This window comes from Phallusia mammillata, chromosome 3, assembly GCF_965637545.1.
Source record: "Phallusia mammillata chromosome 3, kaPhaMamm4.hap1.1, whole genome shotgun sequence".
NCBI lineage: Eukaryota > Metazoa > Chordata > Ascidiacea > Phlebobranchia > Ascidiidae > Phallusia > Phallusia mammillata.
This window is the reverse complement of record NC_137254.1, coordinates 1,701,919-1,726,025: the sequence shown is the minus strand read 5'-3', so window position 1 is coordinate 1,726,025 and position 24,107 is coordinate 1,701,919. Positions and strand designations below refer to the sequence as shown.

The following is a 24,107-nucleotide window of genomic DNA, read 5'->3' as shown; positions in this document are numbered from 1 at the left end:
AAAAGTGTTATTTTGTCTCATCTGTATAATCACTTGTTTGTTGCACATATTTTGTTAAGAACTGTGTGAACCATTTTCCAGTGAAATATGCCGAATTGTCGGAGACGCTGGAAAAAGAAATTGTTGCACAGCCATTTGATGCCGGATAGCTTACAATCATATTTAAGAAATAGGTTTTGCAGCTAAGTAAATGCCTAATGGTGTTTTTTGTTTCAATAAATGGTATACTTGTCTTTACACAAATATTTAATACTTGTTTGTGGAAAAGGATTCTGCACCAAGACAATTCAATACAAGCATGTTTACTCACACTACAGAGAAACTCCAATGATACAATATTTGCGATGAAAACGTTATTGACTTACACTAAAGATAATAAAAACTTTTTTGCTTTGTAGGTAAGAACAGGATGTTGAACCTTTTGTTGAGTTCAAAATTATGCTTTTTTAACAGCGATCTTATTTCAATTGTTTGTTAATTTTAAAACAGCACTAAACAAAATAACACAATGTGAATCGCCATATGGTGTGCGGAAGTGGGATCAACCTTTGTTGCATGTTTCCATTTCTGTTGATTGTTGACTACTTGTTCATGAAATCAATTTTGAAATCACACCAGTTGCCCGTTCTCTGAGTTTCTCACTTTATGGAAGCTAGCTAATCTGGCCATGCGTCGAATTGCTTCCTGTAATACGAGAACGTGGCAAAGCCGTAAGTCGCAGCTGCACAACCCGTTAATGTCTGAATTACTTCGTGTGGGCGCAACCCCAGTTAAGGTTAACAGTGGCGAGGGAAAGCTAGTGTGTATATTTTTTAGATTTGGAAGGACGAATTTGTTTGTCCATGTTTAGAACACGCCGTTTCAATCATTTTACCAGTAGTCTGTTATGTTTGGTTAGATTCGGTAAACTAAAAATATCTTTTGAGGGTGTTACGTAATTGCAATTTGAAACAAACAAGCGACGCAGAATTATTATCAAACCTGGTTCGAATTTCCACACAGGGTTTCGACTTAAGTGTTGATACTGATATATATACTTACATATAATATTTATTGGGTTAAATGATGACTTTCGTTTACTTTTACTACAAGCCAAATCACTTTAATTGATGAGTGTATATTAGTTTTAATATATTGTACTTCTTTTGAAATCTTAAGGAATTAAAAAAGTTTAAGACCTATTTCTCTTAATTTAAGTGCAATAACTAGTCTTAAATGGAACAAATGTATTGCAAACGTGACATCGACTGCTTTACACACAGATAAGCAATTTTAAACTGATAAAATATTTTCTGATATATTTACTCGATAATTGGTACTTTTGCTTGATAACCTTTATACGTTAAATTTCTTTAATACTGGATAAACGATTTTATTTTACAAGTGCCACTGGATTATGTCCGATCAGTTGTTTGTAACTAATATAAATGACGCTTGTAATCGGACACGCTGGAAAAGGAAATTGTTGCACAGACCGCTTGGTTTCGGTTAGCAACATTACTCGAGTATTAGGATTACAAATAGTTACACACATAAGTGAATTGCAAAGTATGACAGAACCGAAGGTTGCAAATTTGGTATTTTTTTTCAGGTAGTATTCTTGTTGTTTCATTGTGTCAGGCGACTCACTCTAAACATACGCCTTATAATTGTGATGTTGTGTAAAAAATGATGGCAATGAGTGGACATTTAAAAACACACACCATTGAGAAACCTCATCGATGTGACATTTGTAAAAAAAGATTCACCAGTTCACAAGGTTTGAAAACACACATGTTGATCCACACTAAAGAGAAACCATATCAATGTGTTGTTTGTGAAAAGAGATTTAGTCAAAGTGGAAATTTGAAAGGACACATGTTGATTCACACCAACGAAAAACCCCATCAATGTAATGTTTGCGAAAGAAAATTTAGTCGGCGTGGAAATTTGAAAACACACATGCTGACACACACCAAAGAAAAACCTCATCGCTGCATTGTTTGCGAAAAACGCTTCAGCGAAAGTGGAAGTTTGAAAAGACACATGTTGACACACACTAAAGAGAAACCTTATCGATGTGATGTTTGTGAAAAAAGGTTTAACATCAGTGGAAATGTGAAAAAACACATGCTGACACACACCTATGAAAAATCTCATCGATGCGATATTTGTGAAAAAAGATTTCGCCACTTTGTGACTTTAAAAATGCACATGATGACACACACCAATGAGAAACCACATCGATGTGATGTTTGTGAAAAAACATTTCGTCATGGTGGAAGTTTAAAACAGCACACATTAACACACACCAAAGAAAAACCTCATCAGTGCAATGTTTGTGAAAAAAGCTTTAACCAAAGTGGAAACTTAAAAACACACATATTGACACACACCGATCAGAAACCTTATCGATGTGATGTTTGCGAAAAAAGCTTTAACCGAGGTGGAAACTTAAAAACACACATGTTGACTCACAGCAATCAGAAACCTCATCGATGTGATGTTTGTGAAAAATGCTTTAACCATGGTAGTCATTTGAAAACGCACATGTTGACACACACCAAAGAAAAACCTCATCGATGTGATGTTTGTGAAAAAAGATTTTACCGAGGTAGTCATTTGAAAACACACATGTTGGCACACACTAAAGAAAAACCAAATCGATGTGATGTTTGTGAAAAAAGATTCAGCCGGGTTGAAGTTTTGAAAACCCACATGTTGACACACACCAATGAAAAACCGCATCGATGTGAAGTTTGTGAAAAAAGATTTAACCTAAGCGGTAACTCAAAAACACACATGTTGACGCACACCAATCAGAAACCGTATCGATGTGATATTTGTGAAAAATGCTTCACCACAAGTGGGAGTTTGAAAAGGCACATTACGACACAACACAATAAAGACAGACTCCATCGATGTAATACAACTACGGGTTTAACAGAAGTGAAAATTTGAAATAAAAACACTAAATTACACACTCTAGAAAAAAATGATGTAGGATCTGTAATTAACTAATTATGTATGTTGACTTGTACCAAAGTGAAATTCAATTCGTGTGCTTTCTTAAAAAAATAAAAGTTAATACGAATGGACATTGAAAACACCCTTGTGTGCTGTTTGTTAAAATGTTTAATGCATTTAGATCCTCACAAACTTTTTTATTCATTGTTATGGCATTTTAGATTTTTTCCTGCAAAACGTTTTTTTTTAAATGCTTAAAAAGAATAGCAAATGTTAAACCATGTCATAATTGAACCAATTAATTGTTTTCGTTGATTGAACCCAGTCAACAGATCGTTGAAAAGGGCTTGATGCAATTCTTATGGCTTTTTTTGTGATTACTTGTTTGGAAATCTTGCCAAAGCGACATGCTTGTTAAATTTCATGTAGTTTTGCTAAATTACCCAGAAAAAAAACCTGCACAAAAGTGCACAATGTTACTGCACTTTGCAAATTAAGTAAGCGACGCATAAAATAATTGTAAACATGCATAGGTTTCCCATAAGGATTTGGTCGCTAAAATTGGTAAATATAATCATCACACAGTTTTGATTAATCGAGGTGTGGGAGTATCTGGCAACATCGGCGCACAAGTTTTTTGACCAGCTTTACTAATCAACCATGTCGAAGACCCTAGGGCGGTGCTCACGCGAGCGCCCAGGGAGGTGAAAAGTAGACAGCATTTACAAAACCGCCATAGAGTTAGTCAGCGTTGCAGCCCAGCAGCTCATTAAGCAGTACAACTTAAGATTGCTTGTTTTTATGGTAATTTGCGTATTTCGATTTGCGCTAGTTTGCTTTAGACTGGCTTTTTTTGTGAAACAACCTGTGACCACTACTGCAGCTTCTCCAGTCTGTGTGAATTTGCCTTAACCCCAATAGGCTACGGACATAATTCATATCCGCTTGTACTTGTGATTTTCTCGCAAAAGCTTAAAGAATGAATTAGTGTTTATTTAATGTGCGGCCCTCCTTTAACCACGACATTTTCCTAACTGGCACTTGTGTTAAAAAGGTTGCTCACCCCTGGTTTAGACAATAGCTGAATGACCGATTGATTTGACATGAGTTTGGCGAGCCTTTGTCGATCTTTCTTTTGCTTTTATGCACCAGTGTTTAGTGATTTTACTCCATTGTTGTTAGTGGAGAATGATCAATGGCTAAAATGATCAGCGTCTGCAGCGTACGAAAGGGTTTTATCCTTTTATCACATCTTCTGTGAGGTAAAACAAAAATATGAGCGTAACAGTGAATTGTTTGTATTGTATTTATGTAGAAACCGACGCTATTCTGACGCTTTGAATCAGGTTAATGACTTAGTCAAAGCTTACAACACAACGAAAGGCGAACACAGGAATTGTTTGACCTGCAATCCTGCGCATATTTTCACAGATTGTTCATGTCTGACTAACCGTGACGACAACTACGCACTGACGTCACTTTATCAGTGGTCAAGTTACACGCATCGACGCACACAGTCAGAGCCTCAGGCATTGCAGGTTATCTCGTGCTGGCACAACTGGTGAGTTTTAAACGTAACGTATTGACTTATTTTTAGGCATAAAACGATGTTAATCTGGGCAGTGAGGTATTGATTAAAATATTTCCCGCAGTAAAACAAATTGCAGTACCACAAAAATGTGTTGCTTGTTTAGAGAACCACTAGAACAGTAAGAGGCACTTGTTGTGACGACTTGGTGGTGTAAAGCTTGTTTTTCGTTTAATCCTGAAATACTATGCAGCATTTAACTTTTTGAAACTACTGCAATTTTTAGTAGTGCGTTATTGTTGGTATTGTTTACAGCATTATGACATCTGAAAATGTAACAAACAAATTTTTTTTTCCGCGTAACACTGTTTGTTTACAAGCAACAATAGTTGGTTTATATTTTGTACAGTATTGCATTTATGTAGAAACTGACGCTGTTCTAACGCTCTGAATCATGTCAATGATTGTGTTAAGATCAGTTCAAGTCAAAGCATAACGGTAGGATATAATGAAAGGCCTCGGGCGTGTAGCGGTCATAGTATTAGTGTGGACAATGTTTATGTTTTACGTTAGCATGTTGTTTGAAATAATGTTGCACAGCATGTAGGGAAGTGTTTAACCTCTCTATAACAGGGTGTAAGTGTTGGTATTTCCGTTCTTATGCCAGTCATAAGATATTTTTTGCCTCCAGAATGTTCTAATGGTAAACTAGGTGTTTGTTCATCATTACGCATACTTCCTCTTGTTTATACTGTCGTTTCTGTTTCAAGTTTAAAGTAGAACACATCCGCTCGTACTTGAGAAGAAGCATAGCAGCTGCGTTAGATGGCGGTATGACTTTATCAATTGCACCTTTGCCATAAAATAAATTCTATAACTGAAAGGAAAAAAAAGGTTTACTGTAAAACCAAGTTTCTGCGTTACTATATATAGTTTGTTTTTGACTTTGTCGGGAGTATTTCTATTAGTATTCTATACTTCTATTTTCTTCAATTGTTAAGCGAGAGATTTCTGTCGTTAAGAGCTGATTTGGTTGTTATGGTTGTTGGTTGTAAATCAGTCAGCTGTTATTGAGATGCAAAAATCAGACTTACCAAACAATGTGTAATGAACATTATAGTTCATAGTGTAGCCGCCTTTAACAAGTCGTCATCGAGGCAGGCATGGCTAGAGGCGTAATACTTAACCAACGCAGGGAATACTTGACCTGTCAGCGCTGCATGTGAGAATGTTTTCTTACATGGCTCATGTCTACTTAACCGTGACGACTACGCACTGACGTCACTTGGATCACACACAGAGCTTCAGGGAAGCTTTGTGCTAATACGAGTGTAGAGTTTGAGCTAAAACATAGTGAATTGTTTTAAGGCGAGAAACTAAGTTAAATCTGTGTAGTGTTAAATGATATTTTTAAACAACAACGAAGAGGATAGTTTACATCAACAAAATGTTAGCTCTTCCTGCAGTCTTTATTGAAGTACATACCGCTAGTCAGCGCTAGATGCAAGAAACTTTTTTCACAGTCCTCATTCTACTTAACCGGAACGACAACAACGCACTGACCTCATTTTACCAATAGTCCAGTTACACGCTTCGGGGCACAAAGTCAGAGCCATCTGGAGATAAAACGAGTTGAAACTGTTTGATTTCTTTAGACGATAAACAAAGTTTTATGTGTGCGGTACAGTATTTAATGATATATTTGCCGCAGTAAAATGTTGTGTCCGTCTAACAATTACGTGTGGCTTGTTTAGCAGCAAAATGTTTTTTTCGTTTGATGCAGCAATGCTATGCAATAATATCAACACGCCCCTTGCTTGATTCTCTGACTTCAAAGAAGTTAATGGCGTCTTGAAATACGGACACATACAAAAAAATTCGCAGTTAGCAACTGAATATTATCTAAATTACTTCGTGTTCACGCAACTATGGTTATAGTAGCCAAGTTGAGTTTTTGTCAAGTAAGTAAATCTGTTTGCTTGGGTTTTGCTAGCACGACTTTATTGGTCTATTGAGTTAGGTGTTTCATATGCCACATTTTAGATGAAAAACTGCGATTTATTGAAGTCTGCAACGGCCAATCGCATCTTAAAATCCCAGTTAACCCCTAGCACAGGGCTCGCCAACCCGGAGCCGCATGCGGCTCTTTGATCCTTTTAATGCGGCCCAGGTTTTGAAATAACAAAATGTTTGAATTCATGTAAGTCAAAATCTGTGATGATTACGCTGGACACAAAAGTCGAAAATGAAACGTAACCGCTTCTAGTAATTAGCCACAACCGCGCTTCTATATCATGAAATTAAAAGAAGAAAACTGGCGGCGCGCAAGTTGTTAAATACTGTTTTGGTTTGCAGTGTGTGCGCCCGCGCAACAATACATGTTTGAAAATGTTATCAAACAAACGTATTATACAACGAATGGGGAGATTAATTTGCTTTCACTGCTAATAAAGCTGGTTTACCAATGTGCCCAATCATAGGCGCCCACTTGCTAAAATCGGCGGGGAGGCAGAATTTTATAACTCGGTAAAGACGGAAATATTCAGCTCGGACGTCACTTAACGTCGCAAGTTACACCCTTTGCAGTGTTTCTGTACTAGTATACATAACATTAGCAGCTGATGCCGACCCAACTATACAGTAATACATTTTTTCATCCCCGCAACAATTATTACAAAGCATGTTTTATTTTTACGCAACAAGGCGCACATGCGTCTAAAAAGCCATTATAATAATCGTTTCTTACGTTTCTAGGTCGTTTGGTTGGTTTCAACCATGTTTTCTATTTACACAGGAAATTGCATGTAACGCATTTAAGTTTAGTTTATTTTAAATCAGGAATTACCAAAGTAAAGCCCGCGAAGGTTTTTGTTCTAAATATATATCTTGGAAAATAACGAGTCAACCGTTGAAAGTTAATTTGCCACCAAAGAGTTCCCACAACAACATATGGTCTTAAGTTTACCTAGTTTTACACTTCACAGGACGCATAAAAATGATCCAAAAACAGTTTGTTACATCACAGACAAGACTTAAAGTATCAATGCTTTCGTTACTGTGCATGTACAGGTGCCTTTCTTTTTTAATTGTGATGACATAAATGAGAAGTTAGTAATTTATGTCACACAATTTTATAGTTCGACAGTAGCGCTATCTCTTAATAATATTGTATAGCTCCTGCTGGTCCCACAAAAGCGCTTTGTAGACCACAATTGCGGAACGGCGCTGCGTTTGTGCTTGTAAGCGATGTGGCCGTCTAATGTCATTTTCATGTTATGCGGCTCACCCTGAAAAAAAAATTGGCTACCCCCTTTGTAAACGATGTCAATTTGTGTCGATGTTGCTGACCGAGTTTTAGCAAACACTTCTTGCATGTTTTTATCCAATGGTTCATTGCATATAACCAGGGTTGCCATCGACATGGAACTCGAAATAAGGACACACGAACAATTGGACTTTCATGTCAAAGGACACACGAACAAATTGGACTTTCATGTCGAAACAAACGTTTTTGAATCTTTGCATTTCATACGAGCCTTGCATTTATACATATCACATGTCATATTTCTTTTTGCCAGGAACAATCTGTTCCAACTCCTTGTTCGTAGAAAACACGTAGTGCATCTCACGACAGCCCAGGTCTAGGTTTACTTTTAGCAGGGATTTGACTTGTAATTGTTAAAAATAAGACAAAATAAGGACAAATCTTAGAAATAAGGACGGTATGGCAACCCTGCATATAACACTTCAAGTATACGTTTGTGACGTAACAATATGCGTTGTTTGATTTTTCAGAAAGGTTTGTCTGTTCAAACTAGGCAGTTGTTGACTGTGCAGTAGTACAGAGTTACTACAAAACTGTGTGTGCATAAATTAGCGCAAAACTTGTTTATGACGTAGTCAGCGACGCAAATACCCGGGGAGGCGGCGCCTCCCCATAAGTGGGCGCCAGTGTGCCCAATAATACGCAATCAGAAACTAGCTAACGACAAAAAGTTTAATGTCGTAAAAAACGCTTATGAAGTTGCATTTCATTTCACATTTTATTACGACTTTGTGGCTCCTAGGGTTATATTTACTATGTGAAACTGGTTCGAATGTCTCTTTAAGTGGTAAAGGTTGGCGACCCCTGCCCTAGCAGTGTTAGGAACTTTATTGCGATACGCGGTAAATTTGTTTGAATTGCATTTATTTAATAACTGATGCTTTTCCAACGCCATTAACCAGGTGAATAGGTTAACATAGGGATGTCAAACACGTGGCACGTAGAGCATTTGTGGCACACTAGCTTTTGCAAACATTTAGAAGGTAAACATTAGGATTTGTCACGCAATGAAAATTTGTTTCTATTGATTATTCTAAAGAATATGAGCAGTAAAATTACGCAACCCACTAATTAAATTATTCGTTTTTTTTTGAAAAAACAACAACCTTGAAACCCGTTGCAAACTATTTGTATCTTGCGTTGCATAAACAGAACAAGGTTTCTGGAGTATCATAAACAAGTTTACTTGCATTTGACGACATTTTTTCCGACCATTTAATAGTGTTAAACATATTGGCCAACTGTACAAAACGCGTCGGTGACGTTAAGACATGGTTTGGAAACAAGTACCAAACGTTGGCAGGCGAGTATATTTTGAAACCAAAATCGGGTGTGGACACCCCTGGGTTAACATGAGTTCTAGTCAAAGCTTAAACAAAGGCACGATATAAAGAAAGGCCTCAGGCGTAAAACTTAACTAACGCACATACATTTGACCTGCCACATTGCTAATGATCACATAACCGTGACGACAACAACGCGCTGTCGTCACTTCACCAATGTTCAAGTTACACGCATCCATGCAAACAGTTAAAGCCCCAGGAAATGCAAGCTGTATACGTGTTTGAATCTGCTTGTAACTTATTTCTTTTGGCGAGCATTAAATCATTACAGTACAGTATTGACGAATAAATGGCGCAGTAAGTTTTGTGATGCTACTACAGCATTAGTTGTACTGACTGCATTTTACTGCGTGCTCTGATTTTAAACAATTGCTTTCTGATTTCATCCGCATTTTCTCCAGCTGGTAATCTGTTGATCTTTAAACTTGTTTTTGTGAAGAAAGATTTAAGGATTTCCTAAAACAATCTGATCCGCCCTTGAAAGTTATGAATTAATGGAAATATTTGAATTCCCCCGTGTTTGTTTTGATTAGCAAAAACAATTGTGCGACAAAGTATAGACGGTAAAGATATGGTAAAAGCGCTATAGCCGCACCTTCACTACACAGTGTTAAGGGGGTTCTCGCATTTGGAGAAGATGTTAATGTCTTATTACCAGGTTGTCACCATTCGCTTGAAAAAAACATAATTACTGAGACCTTATAATAACCTAAAATTGTTATGTACTATCTTATTTTTATATTGTAGTATTCTTGTTTGCAGAACATGAAATAGCAACATGTTAACTCAAATTAAAGAGAAGCCTTATCAATGTGATATTTGTGAAAAAAGATTTGCAAAGAATGGAAATTTTAAACAGCACATGTTGACACACACCAATGGAAAATCTCATCGATGTCATATTTGTGAAAAAAGATTTTGCCGACATGGACATTTGGATAGCCACATGTTGACACACACCAATGAAAAACCTTATCGATGTGATGTTTGTGAAAAACGATTTCGCCAACATGGGCATTTAAAAAGACACAAGTTGACTCACACCAATGAGAAACCTTATCGATGTGATGTTTGTGAAAAAAGTTTTGCCGATAGTAGAAATTGGAAAACACACATGTTGATTCACACCAATGAAAAACCTCATCGATGTGATGTTTGTGAAAAAAGATTTCGCCGACATGGGCATTTAAAAAGGCACATGTTGACTCACACCAATGAAAAACCTTATCGATGTGATGTTTGTGAAAAACGTTTTGCCGATAGTAGAAGTTGGAAAACACACATGTTAATTCACACAAATGAATATCCTCATCAATGTAATGTTTGTGAAAAAAGATTTAACCAGGGTGGAAATTCAAAAACACACATGTTGATTCACACTAAAGAAAAACCTCATCAATGCGATGTTTGTGAAAAAAGGTTTACCCAAAGTGGAGCATTGAAAACACACATGTTGACTCACACCAGAGAAAAACCTCATCAATGTGATGTTTGTACAAAACGATTTCGCACAAGCGGACATTTGAAAAGTCACATGTTGACACACACCAAAGAAAAACCTTATCGATGTGATGTTTGTGAAAAAAGAGTTGCCCTAAGTGGAGATTTGAAAAAACACATGTTGATTCACACAAAAGAAAAACCTCACCAATGTAATGTTTGCGAGAAAAGGTTTAGACGGGTTGGACACTTAAAAATCCACATGTTGACACACACCAATGTCAAACCTCATCAATGTGATGTTTGTGAAAAAAGATTTCGCACAAGTGGACATTTGCAAGGACACATGTTGACACACACAAAAGAAAAATCTCATCAATGTGATGTTTGTGAGAACACAAGTTGATTCACACCTACGAGAAACCAAATCAATCCGATGTTTGTGTGAAAAGATTTTGTGAACTTGAGACTTTGCAAGACAAATGACAAACACTTAAAGAATCCCCATCAATTTTTGTGATGAAAGGTATAGCCAACAAGGCGTTTCAGAAAAACACATGTTGATCCACACCAATGGAAAACTTTCTTGATGTGATGTTTGATAAAAAAGATTTGGTTTTGGTGCAAAGAATTAAAAAAAACAGTTAACTCACACTTAAGTAAAAACTAGTCGATAAAAGAAAATTTTAATTGGATAAAACACAGTTGTCTTGCACTTAAATCTCATGTACATTTGAGTCTAAGATAGCAGTAGTGCAAAAGTAGGAAAGTGACACATATGTGTGGTTTGTGAAAAACTGTTTGGTTCGATAGATTTTTGCATGTTTTGAAAAAAAAATATCTGCAAATTTGAAACGACAGTGTGAAGCATTCAGGAAAAAAGCTGTATTTGACTTTTTTCCTTTCCCAAACAGTTTTTTTGCTTTCCCAAACATGTGAAGCAGTCACCAATGTAACCACAACCGGTTATTATAATCCAGCAACTAACTTCTTGTTTCTTTTCTTTTTTTGCTTTATGTTTAGTAACCAAGTAACCGATAAACATGAACTTATTCTTTGCAAACTTTGTTTACTGCGTTTTGTAAGTACTGCTTTACCGAGTTAACACACATTACAACTGCAAAAAAAGTTAAATGGTGAAAATCGATGTTGGCAAATTCGACAGGATAAAATTTAGATTATTTGAGATTCCTGTTATCAAACACCAAATGTGACAAATTGTGGCTGTACATATACTGTAGAAGGAATCATAACTACTGGGTAGTTTTCAGTCTCCATAACTGAAAGAAGTTCATTTTGTTAGTGTAAGAATTTCTCTGCGCTCTTGTAAGTTGTTTATGGAACCTCATGTTACACGCTTCATTGCGCATTGCACAACAAGCGTTTGATTGTTGCGTCACTCCTGCGCATGCGCGAACTGTAGCGTGGTTGATATCATTTCCAAGTTTGTGTGTCAGAGTTTGTCTGTTTCTGCCCGTGTCGACTGGTTAGCGATTGAGATTTATGTAGAATGCTGTCGTAGTTGTGTAATCTAACCTAGTCTATACATTATTGCAGCTGTGAAATATAGTGGCAAACTGTAAAGTATTATTGGATTGTATTAACTGAAATTCGATTGGCGATCTTGTGATTCTGTGCATTGCTGTCGTGGTAAGCTTTCTTGCATATGTTTCTAACTTAAAGTGTTCGAATGTAATCTAACTTTGAATGTAAATATTACAGTTGTGACATCCGATCGCCTGTAAACTGCACAGTCGTGTTGACTGCAAGTACATATTGCTGGTGAGTGAATCGTATGTGCTGTGACGTCATAATGCTTATTGACGTGTGATATGTTATTTCAGCTTTGCCACTCACTGAGTTACCTCTGTGGGCCATTTCTCACAGTTAAAAAACTGCATTGATACGTGAATGAGTTTTCTCGTACTCGCCGATTAAAGCATTTCATTTGAGAGTCTGCTGTCGGTGTTTTGGTTACGTATACGGGGAGTAGTTACGTACATGCGGTAATTACGGAGATTGCAGAGGTGACCTGTTACGCCGTCTGAAGAAGCTGGCCACTTTTCCGAAAGGACTGCGTTACATCGTTTTTTAACTGTGATTGTCGCAATGTCTGCCGACAAGTCAAAAATTGTGTCCGCCTTGAAGGCGCTTCAAAATAGTTATTTGCGTGCTGAAAACCTGATGATTAAACCTGAAGGTGCAATTCCACTTAAGGAATTTCTACCAACGCTTGAATTGGAATTCAAAGCTGTCATGGACTTGTGCGACGAAATGTCAGATTCGGATACGTTACCCGAAACAGTTTGTCGTAAAGCCGATTGCCGTTGGGAAAAGGAAGAATTTGACGAGAGGGTGCAGCAATGGTTTGCAACTCTGGAAAAGGGAAAATCTCCAATGCCAGAACCGAGTCACAATGTTCCCGATGACAGATTGTCAATTCGATCGAGTCGAAATTCAACTACGAGTTCGATTCGAAGTGAGATTCGCCGAAGTCGCGTGAAGGTAAAAATCGCACGACTCGCTCATGATCAGGAAGTAGCAAACCAACGACGAGCTTCTGAAGAAGCTGAAAGACTGCGCCGTGACGCAGAAGACAAGGCGCGTCGCATAAGGGAAGCTGCCCGGCGTGCTGCTGAGGAAGAGATTGCAAAGGTCCAGCGTGCTGCAGAGGAAGCGCAACGTGCTGCGGAGGAAGAGGTCGCGAAGATGAAAATGGAGGCTGATCGTATTGAAGAGAATGCTCGAAGAAATGCTCAAGATAGGCGCTGTCAACTTCAACTAGCTGAGGTTGAAGCTCAAGCTTGGGAGGAAGAATCCACGTGTGAGTCTCTTCAAAATTCGCAGTTGCACCTGATGAATTCAGGCAGTACGCAGCGACCAATACCTGTAACAGAGGATAAGCAGTACACGGCGGCGTCGCCACACATATTTTCTAAATTACCACACGACAATAAGCACTCACTGGAACGCGATAAGCCGTTTGTAGGCTTTCCCAAACCATCCCACGAACAGCCATCACAATTTGTCAGAGAGCTTGCGCTACCGAGACCCGTTGATCACGATTACCCTGAAGTGGGTGAACGCTTTTTACCCAGACCTGTAGTAAAGAAATTTGATGGAGACCCGATGAACTACTGGTCGTTCGTGCGCCAGTTTGACGTGTATATTGCAAAAAAGTCTCGAAGTGACGATATGCGTTTGTTGTTTCTGCAACAGCACTGCGAACCGCATATCTGTGAAAAATTAGAACGTTTTAATGCCAAGGATCCCTCTGAAGGATATAAGTTGGCATGGCAAACTTTACACGAAGAATACGGCCAACCGCATGTTATAGCACAACGATGCGAGCAACATCTAAAAGCGTCTCCGGTCGTTGAGACCCGCGATCCAGATGGACTGATGAAACTATCTGTGCTACTAGATAAATGTTGCACTGCCTTACATGATATAAGATATGCGTCTAGTGTAGACTCGATGGAGATTATGCTTACCGTCGCAAGAAAACTTCCCGTGCCACTGCGTGATGAATGGATTGCGAGGGCCACCGATATAGAGAAGAAGACAGGAAGAAGAGCGGACTTTGCTGCGTTGACTGAGTTTATTGGTGAAAAGAGTCAACAAGCGAATTCCATTTTTGGGAAGGCTCTATTTCCCCCGAAGGAAGCATCCAAGGCTGCAAATCGACATACAAAGGTTACAGCTCACAATACCGTCGCTTCAGAACCCTCGCCTTCTGTAAGATGCGTGTTGTGCGCCTACCCACATGAAGTGTACGACTGTCCTGCCTTTAAGGAAAAGACATACTTAGAGCGGCGAAGGTTTGTTCGTACAAAAGGACTGTGTTTTAGATGTCTTAAGGGCGATCACATTGCCAGTGATTGCAACGCAACAAGTACCTGCAAAGTTGAGGGCTGTACTGGAACGTCCCATCACCATCTCTTACACGATCCGGCCTTTCGAGCTAAGCCGCACTTTATTGACAACGGAAATCCTACTTGTACCGCGATTCAGACGCAGGAGTACACTGCCAGTGTGAATGCTGCGAGCGTATACTTGAATGTGGTTCCAGTTGTGGTGCGACATGGAAACACAGCAATCGCGACATATGCTTTTCTGGACCAGGGGTCCACTACCACATTTTGTGAACGTAAATTAATGGATAAATTAGGAGCCTGTGGCAAACCTAAACAAATACTGTTGAATACTCTAACGACGCCACGTCATTTGAACACTGTTGCTATATCCGTTGCAGTTGAACCGCTGGGTGGCGGAGAAGCAATTGATCTTCCCGAGGTGGTTGTGGTCAACAAAATTCCTGTGATGCCAAACGTTGTGCCGGACACCCAGACGTTAAGGGCGCATCGTTCTTTACAAGACCTGACGTTATGCAACGTGCCAGGGGGATCGGTTACGTTATTGATTGGAGCCAATATTCCTGTCGCACATCGAGTGAAGTCTGTCCGCCCGGGGGATGATTGTTGCCCAGATGCAGTGAGGACGCCTTTGGGTTGGTCTTTGCTTGGACAAACCTTCGAATCACAAAATCCCTCCGCCCGTGTCCATTTTGCATCTGCTGTTGAAAATGCTCACGCCATGTTCTTGAGCGACGAAGGAGATTTTTTGCCTACTGACGGAGAAGATGGGGACGTGTTGGGTCATCCATTTTCGACTGAAGATAGAAGAACATATCGGATGATGAAGGATTCTGTTAAATTTGTTGATGGACACTATGAATTGCCACTTCCCTGGAGACACGACCACCAAATCATGCCCGACAACCTCAAAATGGCGACAAACCGGTTAGGCTGCCTGAGACGCCGTCTAGCAAGGGATGACGTGATGATGTCGAAATATGGAGAGCAAATGCAAACCACAATTGACAAGGGGTATGCTGAAGAAATTTCCACTGAGGAATTAAGTACTAATCAACGTGTTTGGTACATTCCCCATCACGGCGTTTTAAATCCCAACAAGCCAGGTAAACTCCGCGTTGTATTTGATTGCGCTGCTCAATATCGTGGCTTGTCACTCAATCAGGCTCTGATGCAAGGACCCGACTTTGTAAATAGTTTAGTCGGTGTGCTGTTGCGATTCCGCAAGGAACCTATTGCTCTTGTGGCCGATATTGAAGCCATGTTTTATCAAGTTCGTGTGGCTCCGCGTGACCGCGATTGCCTACGTTTTTTATGGTGGGCAGGAGGCGATCTGTCAAAGGCCCCAACGCCACACAGAATGAAGGTTCACCTGTTTGGCGCCGCTTCGTCCCCAAGCTGTGCTGCATTTTGTTTGCGACAAGCTGCCAGTGACTTTGGCAGTGAATTTGAACCGCTTGTCGCGTCTACTGTGGAAAGAAACTTTTATGTGGACGATTGTCTCACGTCGGTCTCGGATGTTAACACTGGTCTGGAACTCGTTGCAGGACTGCGCTCCCTGCTTGCGAAAGGCGGGTTTCGATTGACCAAGTGGCTATCTAACAGCAAGGAAATTCTGGATAGTTTACCGACTGAGGAACTTTCCAAGTCTCTGTTGACGCACCCTCTGGATGCAGATCTACAGGAGCGGGTGCTTGGTGTACATTGGAGCGTTCAGGCTGATAAGTTTAATTTTACGGTTTCTTTGCCGGTCAAACCGCGCACTCGTCGGGGATTGCTGTCAACGATGAATTCGTTGTTCGACCCGCTTGGGTTTGTTGTTCCAGTGGTGGTGGAAGCACGTTTGATCTACCGAAGTTTATGTCAGCAAGAAATCGAGTGGGACGAGGAAATGCCCCCAAAGGACCTACAGAAATGGGAAAGATGGTTATTCAGGTTGTCAAGTCTACGCGACATCAGTATCCCGCGTTCATTTAACTTGCACGCGTACGACAATATACAAGGAAGCCGATTGCATGTATTTTCCGATGCATCAAAGGAGGCATATGGCGCAGTGTGTTACCTGCGATCTACAAGAAAGGACTCTGTCACGTGTACTCTCGTCATGAGTAAATCTCGACTGGCCCCTCAAGGAGAAGTTTCCATCCCTCGGCTTGAACTAATGGCTGCTGTAACTGCTGTAAAGATGGAGCAGACAATCAAGGGGGAACTAGGGTTGGATCTGCGTCCCTCAATATTTTGGACGGATTCTTCTGTGGTGTTGCAGAGCATACACAACGATCGACGAAGATTTCCGCTTTTTGTATCCCGTCGGCTTGCTTTTATTGAGAAAAATACGTGCACTCGGAACTGGAAGCACGTGCCGACAAAACAGAATCCGGCTGACCTGGCGTCTCGGGGTGCACCAGCTGATACTCTTGCAAAGTCGAATATGTGGTTTTTTGGTCCAACGTTTCTGAAAGATGAGCCTGCAAAGTGGCCGAATATGTTCGAGAAACAGGACGTCGAGGTCAATGCTAATGTTTTTGAGAAGAAACCTGCGGATGTATTTACGGTTGTGGAGTCTGCTTGCCCAATGGACCGACTGTTAATGAGGTTTTCTTCTCTGTACAAATTAAAGTCTGCAGTCGCTTGGATGCTGCGCTTTAAATCTCATTTGTTACAAAGAGTGCGACGCCAACCTCAGCCAGTTTCAAACACGCCTTTGACAGTTCATGAATTAAAGCTTGCTGAGATGGAGTTGGTCAAGTATGTGCAAAGATGTCACTTCGCTCAATGGATGTTTGGCATGTCCGGAGAAGGAAGATTGAAAAAGATGACTAAGTCATCACCAATATTTCGATTGGATCCATTTCTTGTTGAGGGAGTTTTACGCGTTGGTGGGCGACTGGAGAAAGCCCCAGTTTCATACGAGGCACGCCATCCAGCGATTCTCCCTCACAACTCGTGTTTGACCAATCTAATAATTACTGATTTCCACCAGCGTGTTGGTCACTCTGGATTGAACCACACATTGACGACTCTGAATCAACGTTTCTGGATCGTGGGTGGAGCAGTTGCCGTTCGCCGCGCGTTAAGTCGTTGCCTGAAGTGCCGACGCCGCGATGCCAAGCCCGCGAAGCAGCTGATGTCTGAACTCCCACCTGCTCGTTTACAAATGAACGTCCACCCATTCGCTTATACTGGTGTTGATTATTTTGGCCCTCTGCTAATCAAACGAGGGCGCAGCGAAGTGAAAAGATATGGATGTCTATTTACCTGCCTTACAACACGTGCAGTTCATTTGGAAGTTGCATGTGACTTGAGCACCGACGCCTTCGTCAACGCGCTCCGCCGCTTTATTGCGCGACGAGGTGTGGTTTTGCACATGTACTCGGATAACGGCACTAACCTGGTTGGTGCGGAACGTGTTCTAAAGGATGGAATTCGAAACTGGAACCAGCAGCAGATTGAAGAACACTTGAAGCAGAAGGAAATACAATGGACCTTTAACCCGCCCAGCGCTAGTCATATGGGAGGAGCCTGGGAGCGGATGATCCGTTCGGCAAGACGCATACTTTCAGCCTTGACAAACGAACGGACGCTCACTGATGATCAACTGCAAACTCTGCTGTCGGAAGTTGAATCAATTCTGAATTCTCGTCCTCTGACACCGGTCACCTGGGATGTTGATGATGAAACTCCACTTACCCCGAACCACTTGCTCAGGGTAAACCCTTTTGGCGGCCTTCCGCCGGCCGCTACAAATGACCGTGACTGTTATGCCCGCCAAGGTTGGCGCCACGTCCAGTACCTTTCGGATCAGTTCTGGAAGCGCTGGTCGAGAGAATATTTGCGTACTATTATCTCACGTCAAAAATGGCATGATGAAAAAAAGAATCTCCAAGTGAACGACGTTGTCCTTTTGGTGGACAACGCATCCCCGAGATCGTCGTGGTCGATAGGAAGAATCGTCGCCGTCCATCCTGATGAGCATGGAGTTGTACGAAACGTCATGGTTCGATCCAAGGGAAACTGTGTTCGAAGGCCTATACACAAGTTGTGTTTAATCGTTCCTGCTGATGAGAAAGTTTATGTGCAAGCGCATGACGACCCAGTGGCTGTTGCTTCGCCTGCAAACGAATTGTAAATGACATTTTGCGGTTGTGGTGTCTATTCGACAGCGCGTCAAAATTTTTTGTGTGTGTTGCAAAATTGAACGTGAATGTGAACCACTTGTCAATTTTGGGGGGGAGTGTAAGAATTTCTCTGCGCTCTTGTAAGTTGTTTATGGAACCTCATGTTACACGCTTCATTGCGCATTGCACAACAAGCGTTTGATTGTTGCGTCACTCCTGCGCATGCGCGAACTGTAGCGTGGTTGATATCATTTCCAAGTTTGTGTGTCAGAGTTTGTCTGTTTCTGCCCGTGTCGACTGGTTAGCGATTGAGATTTATGTAGAATGCTGTCGTAGTTGTGTAATCTAACCTAGTCTATACATTATTGCAGCTGTGAAATATAGTGGCAAACTGTAAAGTATTATTGGATTGTATTAACTGAAATTCGATTGGCGATCTTGTGATTCTGTGCATTGCTGTCGTGGTAAGCTTTCTTGCATATGTTTCTAACTTAAAGTGTTCGAATGTAATCTAACTTTGAATGTAAATATTACAGTTGTGACATCCGATCGCCTGTAAACTGCACAGTCGTGTTGACTGCAAGTACATATTGCTGGTGAGTGAATCGTATGTGCTGTGACGTCATAATGCTTATTGACGTGTGATATGTTATTTCAGCTTTGCCACTCACTGAGTTACCTCTGTGGGCCATTTCTCACAGTTAAAAAACTGCATTGATACGTGAATGAGTTTTCTCGTACTCGCCGATTAAAGCATTTCATTTGAGAGTCTGCTGTCGGTGTTTTGGTTACGTATACGGGGAGTAGTTACGTACATGCGGTAATTACGGAGATTGCAGAGGTGACCTGTTACGCCGTCTGAAGAAGCTGGCCACTTTTCCGAAAGGACTGCGTTACAGTTAGTTTTGCCACTGAAAAGATTTAAAAATGAAACATGCAATACGTTTTGTATATCAGACCAAACTTGAATTTACATTATTATATTCTTTAATAAAAAATATATATTTCAATCAGTAACAGGTTCAATCTTTATACTGTGCGATTTGTTGATGATTGTAGAGACGTCAATTTTTCAACCAGATATTTCTTTGCCCTGGTAAGCTGATCTTCTAAAGCTTTCGAATAAAGCAAGGGATTAACAGCGCTGTTGATTGGAAGCAACATACAAGCGCACAGCACATAAGCATCTGGTGGTATATTGAATCCTGCTTTTCGTAACTGGATTTGCTTTCATAAGATGCAAAAACTAATTCTAACTTTTCGTGACGGATTTCACAAAGACTTGCGAAGTTTGTACATAACGCCCGCGAATGACCTATTTCACAAATGTGTGTAAACATATTCCTAAATTTGTACAAATAAGCAAAGTTAAAATGTGTTAGCCGGCAAATCAATCATAGTTTACCCTGGAAAATTTAATGTGCAAAAAATGAATAAACAAAGTTATTGTTTAAAATATGATAAATCTATTTCTTTCTGAAACCCCTTTACAAAAAAAGCTTTGCACCAAAAAAACTATACTATATGTTCGAACACAGTACGATCAAATTGCTTCCGTTGGCCATAAACAATCTGTTCCAGTAACTCGATGTTTGTAGAAAGTACTAAGTGCATCTCACAACAGGCCGGGTCTAGGTTCACTTCTACCTGTAGCAGAGGTCTGAGTATTGTTTTCAAAATAAGGACATTTCTTAGAAATAAGGATAATTAACTTTTCTAAGACATAGCCCTTTGAAATACGGACAAATCTTAGAAATAAGGACGGTATGGCAACCCTGGGTATAACTGTATGTTTCAGTGACGGAGAAAAATAATGTATTACCAAATCACCCAAGTATGCATTTACAAGAAAAACATCAAAGTTTTTGGTACACAGCATTGGTACAAAAATGTAAGTTGGCAGACCTACGTTGTCAACATCCGTAAACGCGTCACTGCATCCCAGTGTGCATGACATCATTTTCTATGCGAGCTTAATGATTGGTTATTTCCTGCGATCGCAAAACCACAGCAGTAACATTGCATGCAAGCAAGACAAATCTGCGGCTTCTGCCACCCTAACAATTAAAACACGCAATGTTTTAAAGCAGACACATGGTCCTGAACTGGTTTTGAGAAAACAAGACAGTCAGTGGCCTAATAAAACGATTTAAGTAGTGTTTATTTTCTAGAAGGTTATTTAATTCCAACTAATTTTACCACCTTGTTTTCCTGTAATTGTTGTTAGGTATACATGTATTAGTAGGTTCTGGACCATTTCGTAGTTAAGAAATGTTTTTTTACGTTCCAAGAAAAGAAAACATTCCAGAGTCTTTGTTTCTATCTGTGCTTGCGTTGGCTGTTTAATTATTTGTGCTATTTTCGATCGTGGTAAAGTGTATCTTGTAACCTGCGTCGCAAAACAGTTAAGAAACGGATAATTATTATTTTGTAAATTTTTGCTTCTTTAAAAATCGTTTTGTATTTTGTCATTACAAATTAACGCAAAGGGCTTCACATACTTTGTGAAATGTTCCATGTTCGAAAACGAAATTACTTTTCAAACGGGCGTAAAGCATACACTGCCGAAATACATTTCCGAACTATCCAGTAACCCATCTCTTGCTGTGTGATCTGATGTCAAACTGGTAAATTGCTTCCTGTAACACGAGAACGTGCAAAAATCGTAAGTCGCAGTTGCACAACCGATTACTGCCTAAATTACTTTGTGTACGAACAGCTGATCACAGTAGCCCAGCACAGTAGTGGGTTTTGCAGTTGCGAGGTAAAGCCAACGCGTAGTTGAATTTCATGGGACGAATTTGTTTGTCTACTATGATAACGAGAAATGATTGAAGTGGCCAATTGAGTGCTTTTCAAGTGCAGCAAATTGAGTAAGCGACGCAAAAGTTAATATAGTTCCACAAAGATTTGGGTGTAAAAGTTGGTACTTGTTTTAACAGTGCTTGTTTAAAAATTTGCTTTAGTTCATTTTTGCTTCAAGCAAATTTTGAAGTCTTTCCTGACCAATATGTGAACTGATTTATGGTTCGTTGGTTTAGGACAGGGGTGCACAACCTAAGATGTGTATTAAAATATATGCACTGGGGACGGTGACGTAAATAAAACTCTTTTGCTAAATATTTTGATTTTAAAATTGCTGTCAACAGATTTTGTGGCCTGAAAAGAGTATTACCAGAATAGTATCAATATAAGGCAGACATTTTGAACCCCTGTTGTGTGCAAACAATGCGGAAAAAAACAGGCACCACAAGCGACACAATATTATAAATGATGATGACGTCATAAACAGTTAGGACTGATCTTTAGATTGTTCAGTTCGATCTTCGCGTCTAGTTGAAGCAGTGGTTCCCAACCTTTTTGTGGCCACGGACCCCCTAAGTAAGTTGGTCTTGTTATGTTTTTCGTTTCCTGCATTATACTTTTGGGGGCAGAATTTCAATTAACGTTCACAGTCTTTAAATCTCAATAAAATAGCAGCCAGGGAGTCGAACCGGAAGTGAACCCGAACCCACGAACCGGTTTGAGCGGTTAATTTCATTAAACCCGAACCGCTAATTTCGATTTTCTAAAAACCCCAACCGGAGTCGAACCGTATATTTTGTTTGGCGTTGGACCCGAACCGGAACCGAACCAGTAAAAAATGCAGTCGGATTGGTATTTGTGTTTTTTTAAAAAAAACAGCGTACTAAAGAATAGATAACATTTACAGGGCGTGTCAAATATAATAGTGCTTGGGCAAAATTCTTTGGATTTTGATAAGGCCAGGCAGATGATGCGTAGAATTAAATTAAAACGAAAAAAATTTGAACCGGTTTAAAAACCGCAAACCGGTTCGGACCGGATACTTTGCCCGAACCGGAACAAAACCCGAACCCGAAAATATACATTTTTGAAGACCTGAACTGAACCCGAACCCTTAAAAACAAAATCAAGTGAACCCGAACTGAACCTGAACCCGTATGACAAGCGGTTCTGTAGCAGTCAACAAAAAACTAATACAGTTTCTGATGTACAATACCTGAAACAAAGCACTAAGTTATACTGTTCATGTGTGTTGTGACGAAACAATGGAGGTAACAATCATACAAAAAGTAATTAGTTTTTTTGATCCAAAGGTTTGATAAACAGTTTGCACTTGCATGCAGGATTGTAAAAATGGTTTGGAAACTTAAAAATATTGTACTGTTGGTTGGTGGTGTTTTGGGGGACCGTTCAAATTTCTCCAGCGGTTTCCAAAATTTGGACTTGCTATTTTTGGTATTTAAATGAAACACTTGCGGTCTCTTAAAACTACTTAGCGGTCACCCAAACCAAACCTTAAAAAAAACCTGGGTGGTACTAAGAATGTTTACCTTCACGGACCCCCTAAAACCATCCCACGGACCCTTCGGGGGTCCGCGAACCCCAGGTTGGGAACCACTGAGTGAGAGGGACACGAGATGGTATAAATATGATATAAACCTATTTCTGTCCAGCTGTAATTTTCAAACTGAAACAAGAAGGCAATTGGCAGCCGTTGGTGAAATAAAGATCTGCCATGCGGCAGTCATACTGAAAAAAGGTGTGCACCCTTGGTTTAGGACAATATTTAACAAGCCAGACAGTTGTGCGAGGTTGCGAAACATAACAAATTCGATGATACACGCACTGCTTCTGCGCAGTTCCAACTTACAATAACATAGTAGTCGCCAAGTCGTCGTTATTTGCACGAAATGACCTAGATATGGCACTTATAACGCTAACATAACGTAGATGTCCACTTTCTACAGAAGTAGTTGGAAACAAAAATGTTGACACACACCAATGAGAAACCTCATCGATGTGACGTTTGTGAAAAAATATTTGCCGAAGCTAGACATTTAGAAAGACACATATTGATTCATACCAAAGAAAAACCTCATCGATGTGATGTTTGTGAAAAAACATTTAACCGAGAAGATGCTTTGAAAACACACATGTTGACACACACCAACAAGAAATCTCTTCAATGTCCCAATTGTGAGAAAAGATTCGGTCTCAGTGCAAATTTGAAACGACACGTGTTGACACACACTAAGGAGAAACCACATCGATGTAATGTATGCGAAAAAGATTTGCCTATGGATATTAAAAAAAACACATGTTGACACATTATAACGAGAAACCTCATCGATGTGATGTTTGTGAAATAAGATTTCGTTTTGGTGGATACTTCAGAACACACATGTTAACACATACCAAAGAGAAACCTTATCGATGTGAAACTTGTGAAAAAAGATTTAACCAAGGTGCAAATTTGAAAAAACACATGATGACACACACTAAAGAGAAACCTCACCGATGTGATTTTTGTGAAAAAAGATTTTCTGAAGATGGAAGTCGAAAAAAACACATGTTGAAACACACAAACGATGAGAAACCTTATCGATGTGATGTTTGTGAAAAACGATTTAGCCAAGGTGGAAATTTAAAAAGACACATGTTGACACATACCAAAGAGAAACCTCTTCAATGTCCCATTTGTGAGCAAATTTCGGCCTCAGTGGAAAT

General features: G+C 39.9%; 2 protein-coding genes and 1 pseudogene across 3 annotated transcripts; all 3 read left to right on the top strand.

The window, feature by feature from the left end:
- Window positions 1-1,552: 1,552 nt before the first annotated feature.
- LOC145217895 (uncharacterized) lies at window positions 1,553-3,035 on the top strand. Its single transcript, XM_080085278.1, has one exon. The coding sequence runs from the start codon at window positions 1,669-1,671 to the stop codon at window positions 2,938-2,940; it is 1,272 nt and encodes a 423-aa protein (XP_079941404.1). The 5' UTR covers window positions 1,553-1,668; the 3' UTR covers window positions 2,941-3,035.
- A 632-nt stretch (window positions 3,036-3,667) lies between these two features.
- On the top strand, window positions 3,668-10,957 carry LOC145217901 (uncharacterized; annotated as a pseudogene). Its single transcript, XR_013857512.1, has 3 exons — window positions 3,668-4,208; window positions 4,378-4,507; window positions 9,905-10,957. The product of XR_013857512.1 is annotated as an uncharacterized LOC145217901 (transcript).
- Window positions 10,958-12,691: 1,734 nt separating this feature from the next.
- On the top strand, window positions 12,692-19,343 carry LOC145217889 (uncharacterized). Its single transcript, XM_080085267.1, has 3 exons — window positions 12,692-19,039; window positions 19,112-19,171; window positions 19,234-19,343. The coding sequence occupies exon 1, from the start codon at window positions 12,692-12,694 to the stop codon at window positions 18,584-18,586; it is 5,895 nt and encodes a 1,964-aa protein (XP_079941393.1). The 3' UTR covers window positions 18,587-19,039; window positions 19,112-19,171; window positions 19,234-19,343.
- The last annotated feature ends 4,764 nt before the right edge of the window (window positions 19,344-24,107 follow it).